The 6,030-nt window shown below is 44.6% G+C and overlaps 1 protein-coding gene across 1 annotated transcript in view; it reads right to left on the bottom strand.

Moving 5' to 3' along the window:
* Nucleotides 1-5,463, bottom strand: part of GDPD4 (glycerophosphodiester phosphodiesterase domain containing 4) — a 53,192-nt gene extending 47,729 nt beyond the window's left edge. The window contains exon 1 of the mRNA XM_007461714.1: nucleotides 5,290-5,463. Within this exon, the coding sequence (XP_007461776.1) occupies nucleotides 5,290-5,463 (174 nt within the window). The remainder of the gene's footprint in view (nucleotides 1-5,289) is intronic.
* Between the last annotated feature and the right edge of the window lie 567 nt (nucleotides 5,464-6,030).

The following is a 6,030-nucleotide window of genomic DNA, read 5'->3' on the forward strand; positions in this document are numbered from 1 at the left end:
GGGTGAAGGAAAAAAAAAAAAAAAAAAAAAAAAGCCCAGGGAAGGGACCTTCATGATGGCAGAGGAGTAAGACGTGGAAATCACCCTCCTCCCCACAGATACATCAGAAATACATCTACATGTGGAACAGCTCCTACAGAACACCCCTACTGAATTAGCAGAAGACCTCAGACTTCCCAAAAGGCAAGAAACTCCCCACGTACCTGGGTAGGGAAAAAGAAAAAACAGAGACAAAAGATTAAGGATGGGACCTGCACCTCTGGGAGGAGGAAAACTTTCCACACACTAGGAAGCCCCTTCACTGGCAGAGACGGGGGCGGGAGGGGGAAAGCTTCGGAGCCATGGAGGACAGTGCGGCAACAGGTGTGCAGAGGGCAGAGCAGAGAAATTCCCGCACAGAGGATCAGTGCCAGCCAGCACTCACCAGCCTGAGAGGCTTGTCTGCTCACCCACCAGGGTGGGTGGGGGCTGGGAGATGAGGCTTGGGCTTCAGAAATCAGATCCCAGGGAGGGGACTGGGATTGGCTGTGTGAACACAGCCTGAAGGGGCCTAGTGTGCCACAGATAGCTGGGAGGGAGTCCGTGAAAAATTCAGGACCTCCCTATGAGGCAAGAGACCATTGTTCCAGGGTGCGTGAGGGGAGGGGATTCCTTTCCAGAGTGCCAACAGAAGGCAGAGCACCACCTAAACAAGCTCCAGAGATGGGCACGAGCCATGGCTATCAGCTTGAACACCAGAGACGGGCATGAAACGCTAACACTTGCTACAGCCACTAAGAATCCTGTGTGCAAGCACAGGTCACTATACACAGCTCCCCCACCCTGCCCCAGGAGCTTGTGCAGTCCGCCAAAGCCAGGGTTCCGTGATCCAGGGACAACTTCCCCGGGAGAACACAAGGCACACCTCAGGCTATTGCAATGTCGTACTGGCCCCTGCCACTGCAGGCTCACCCGGCATTCCAATTATAACTACTGTACACCTCCCTCTCCCCAGCATGAGTGAGCCGGAGCCCCTAATCAGCTGCTGCTTTAACCCCATTCTGTCTGGGCGGGAACAGAAGGCTGAGGGCAACCTACATGCAGAGGTGGGGCCTAAACCAAAGATGAACCCCAGGAGCTGTGAGAACAAAGAAGAGAAAGAGAAATTTCTCCATGCACCCTCAGGAGCAGTGAATTAAATCCCCAAAATCAATTTGAGGTACCCTGCATCTGTGGAATACTTGAATAGACAATGAATCAGCCCAAAATTGAGGCAGTGGACTTTGGGAGCAACTGTAGACTTGGGGTTTGCTGCCTGCAACTGACTAGTTTCTGATTTTTATGTTTATCTTAGCATAGTTTTTAGCACTTGTTATCATTGGTGGATTTGTTTATTGGTTTGGTTGCTCTCTTCTTTTTTTTAATTACTTCATTTTTGTATTTTAATTTTCTTTTATTTTAATAATTTTATTGTATTTTTTTTCTCTTTTTTTTCTCCCCCTTTTCTTCTAAGCCATGTGGCTGACAGGGTCGTGGTGCTCCAGCCTGCTGTAGGCCTGAGCCTCTGAGTTGGGAGAGCCAACTTCAGAACATTGGAACACCAGAGACCTCGTGGCCCCACGTAATATCAATCAGTGAGAGCTCTACCAGAGACCTAAGTCTCAATGCTAAGACCCAGCTCCACGCAACAGCCAGCAAGCTCCACTGCTGGATGCCTCATACCAAACACCTAGCAAGACAGGGACACAACCACAAGCATTAGCAGAGAGGCTGCCTAAAATCATAATAAGGTCAAAGGCACCCCAAAACACACCACCGGATGCGATCCTACCCACCAGAAAAACAAGATCCAGCCTCAACCACCAGAACACAGGCACCAGTCCCCTCCACCAGGAAGCCTACACAACCCACTGAACCAACCTTACCCACTGTGGGTAGACACCAAAAACAACGGGAACTACGAACCTGCAGCCTGTGAAAAGGAGACCCCAAACACAGTAAGTTAAGCAAAATGAGAAGACAGAGAAACATACAGCAGATGAAGGAGCAAGGTAAAAACCCACCAGACCAAACAAATGAAGAGGAAATAGGCAGTCTACCTGAAAAAATATTCAGAGTAATGAGAGTAAAGATGATTCAAAATCTTGGAAATAGAATGAAGAAAATATAAGAAATGTTTAACAAGGACTAGAAGAACTAAAGAGCAAACAAACAATGATGAACAACAAAATAAACGATATTAAAAATTTTCTAGAAGGAATCAATAGCAGAATAACTGAGGCAGAAGAACAGATAAGTGACTTGGAAGATAAAATAGTGGAAATAACTACCATAGAGCAGAATACAGAAAAAAGAATGAAAAGCATTGAAGATAGTCTCAGAGACCTCTGGGACAACATTAAACACACCAACATTCGAATTATAGAGGTCCCAGATGAAAAAGAAAAAATGAAAGGGTCTGAGAAAATCTTTGAAGAGATTATAGTTGAAAACTTCCCTAATATGGGAAAGGAAATAGTCAGTCAAGTCCAGGAAGCACAGAGAGTCCCATACAGGATAAATCCAAGGAGAAACACGCCAAGACACATGTTAATCAAACTATCAAAAATTAAATCCAGAGAAAAAAATGGTAAAAGCAGCAAGGGAAAAACAACAAATAACATACAAGGGAATCCCCATAAGGTTAAGAGCTGATCTTTCAGCAGAAACTCTGAAAGCCAGAAAGGACTGGCAGGACATTTTTAAAGTAATGAAAGGGAAACACCTACAACCAAGATTACTCTACCTGGCAAGGATCTCATTCAGATTCGACAGAGAAATTAAAATGTTTACAGACAAGCAAAAGCTAAGAGAATTCAGTACCACCAAACCATTTACAACAAAAGCTAAAGGAACTTCTCTAGGCAGGAAACACAAAAGAAGGAAAAGACCTACAAAAACAAACCCAAAACAATGAAGAAAATGGTAATAGCAACGTACATGTCAATAATTACCTTAAATGTAAATAGATTAAATGCTCTGACCAAAAGACATAGGCTGGCTGAATGGATACAAAAAGAAGACCTGTATATATGCTGTCTACAAGAGAGCCACTTCTGACCTAGGGACACATACCAAGTTAAGAGATGGAAAAAGAAATTCCATGCAAATGAAAATCAAAAGAAAGCTGCAATAGCAATTCTCATATCAGATGGGGAATTCCCTGGCCGTCCAATGGTTAGGACTCCGTGCTCTCACTGCCGAGGGCCCAGGTTCAATCCCTGGTCAGGGAACTAAGATCCCACAGGTCATGCCGTGCAGTGAAAAAAAAAAAAAAAATGGAAAAAGATATACCTTGTACACGTATCAGTATTCCATTACCAGGATAATGCCATGTACCAAGCATGGACAAAACCTCAGTCACATATAACAAAAAGCATCTACTACTCACACATCTGAGTTGATTGGCTCTCAATTCTGCTTATCTAGACTGGCCTCAGCTAGAATGACCAGACAACTCTGCTCCATGTGTCACTCAACCAGGTTGGCCTGAGTATGTTCTCATGGTGATGGAAGTTGTCCAAGAGAACAAGTCTCAATGTCGAGCCCATTTCAAGCTTCTGCTTCAAGGGATGTCTTGAAGTCAAAGTCAACTCATGGTAGAAGGCACTGTAAAGTTGCATGGCAAAGGGTGTGATCACAAAGAGTGTAATTAAAGGAAGGGTGAGAATCGAGGCCAAATGATATAATCTACCTCACTATATTATCAGCAAATCAAAAAACCTTGAGGCAAAATGCATTAGCAGAGGGGCTCTCCTGGTGGTGCAGTGGTTGAGAGTCCGCCTGCCGATGCCGGGGACACGGGGTCGTGCCCCGGTCCGGGAAGATCCCACATGCCGCGGAGGGGCTAGGCCCGTGAGCCATGGCTGCTGAGCCTGCGCGTCCAGAGCCTGTACTCCACAGCAGGAGAGGCCACAACAGGGAGGGGCCTGCGTACCACAAAAAAAAAAAAAAAAAAAAAAAAAAATTAGCAGAGACAAAGAGGGACATTTCATAATGATGAGAAATTACTTTTAAACAATTTTCCATTTATAAGCACCTAATCACACAGCCTCTGTAGGAGAAACAGACAAATCCACAATCATTGTGGGAAATTAAGCACACTTCTCTCAATAAAAGATATAGGGGGCTTCCCTGGTGGCGCAGTGCTTGAGAGTCCGCCTGCCGATGCAGGAGACGCGGGTTCGTGCCCCGTTTCGGGAAGATCCCACATGCCGCGGAGCGGCTGGGCCCGTGAGCCATGGCCACTGAGCCTGCGCGTCCGGAGCCTGTGCTCCGCAAATGGGAGAGGCCACAACAGTGAGAGGCCCGCATAACGCAAGGAAAAAAATAAATAAATAAATAAATAAAAGATATAATAAGCAGATAAAAAAGTCTATAAGGATATAGAAGATTTTAACAACTTGATTAATAAATTAGTCTTAATAAACATTTATAAAACACTGTACTCAATGACTGCAGAATTTATATTCTTTTCAAATGGAAATGGAACATTTATCAAAAGTACAATTAAGCCAGAAATCAGTAAGAAAAAGAGAACTAGAAAATCCCACATTTGGGAATTAAACACCATATTTATAAAAACCCATGGGTCAAAGGAAAAAGACCACAATTGAAATGAGAAAAGAGTTTGAATCGGTTGATGATGAAACTACATGAACTTGGTATGACCAGCTGCAAATATTGGAGCGTCTAAGAAATATGCTGTGAACAAAAGTTCTGAGATTGGGAGGAAGGTAAGCTGCTTGAATACTGAATAAAAGGGAGCATTTAAACCAGAATCATTACCCAAACCATTTTCCACATATCTACAGATCTCTAATTTCGTGTTCATCAGCCAGAGTAGGCAAGTTCACATGAAAATCAACAATATTTAGGGAAAAGAAAGACCAATAAATATTGTTTCCCTTGAAGCTCCTTCTCTAATTTCCAAACCCATGTATCCAACAGCCTACTGAAATCCCCACCTGGATTTTTCAGGGGCATTTCAAAGTTAATATGTCCAAAACTGAACCCTTGACCTTCCTTCCAAATCCTATTCCTCTTGAAGTCTGTCCCATCTCAGTAAAGGGCACCACTCTTCACACAGCTGCCTGAGGCAAAAACCCGGGCTTGCCTGTCAGGATTAAGATACCAGAAAAAGACTCACTCTTCCCCCATAAAAACTAGAAAACTGGACAAAATGCATGAAACAACTACTTTCAGACATTGAAAAGGCAGCCATGAGCAGTGACCCTCAAGAAGAGAAACAGACGAGCGCACCCTTCACACCTGCAGGGACTTCCAGGTAAGCCGAGCCACCGGGCCTAACCAGGCGGTACGGGGCTTGGTACCACCGTGCCGAATGGGGACTGGGGGCCGGCTCAGGTGGAGCCCTTTGTTCTCAGTGTCGTCCCTCGGGCAGGGGTCACAATGGCAGCTAGCAGCTACAGCTTCACCTGACATGGTGAACTCACTGGGTAGAGGGTCTCAGGTGTGCCTGCCAACTTGAGGGTATTAATGTATTAGAGTATTTTCTAGAGATGCTTACGGGGGAAGCACGGAACTGACCTCGGTACTTACAGTAACTTCACAGCCCCAGACCCAAACCTGGAATTCAGGCTGGAAAGCCTGCGTCTCTCAAGATGGAGGCCAGGCGGAAGGAGGAGCCCAAAGCTTCAGGGGCGGGTGGGCGTGGCCAGGGGCCTGGCCCCAGATGCCCAGTCAGACACTAAGACTGAATTTAAAGTCGACACCCGACCTTAGCTCCGAGCACCACGCTTTAAATGTCTTTTAAGGTTTACCCTGTTTGTTTCGTTTTTGTTCTTCTAAAAATAACATAAGTATAAACTTAACTCTTGTTAACATTTAGTTCAGGCATTATTTTCCAGCCCACTTATTCATAGATTGTCTTTTTTTTTTTTTTTTTTTACTATTTTTTCTTGCCTTTTTTTCCCTAAGCTGCTTCAAAAATAGACCTGTTTTAGTCTTGTTTCTTTGTTTAATCTTTGATTCATACAGCTATTTCTCTAG

Source organism: Lipotes vexillifer, unplaced genomic scaffold (assembly GCF_000442215.2).
Source record: "Lipotes vexillifer unplaced genomic scaffold, Lipotes_vexillifer_v1.1 scaffold223, whole genome shotgun sequence".
In the NCBI taxonomy this organism is placed as follows: domain Eukaryota; kingdom Metazoa; phylum Chordata; class Mammalia; order Artiodactyla; family Lipotidae; genus Lipotes; species Lipotes vexillifer.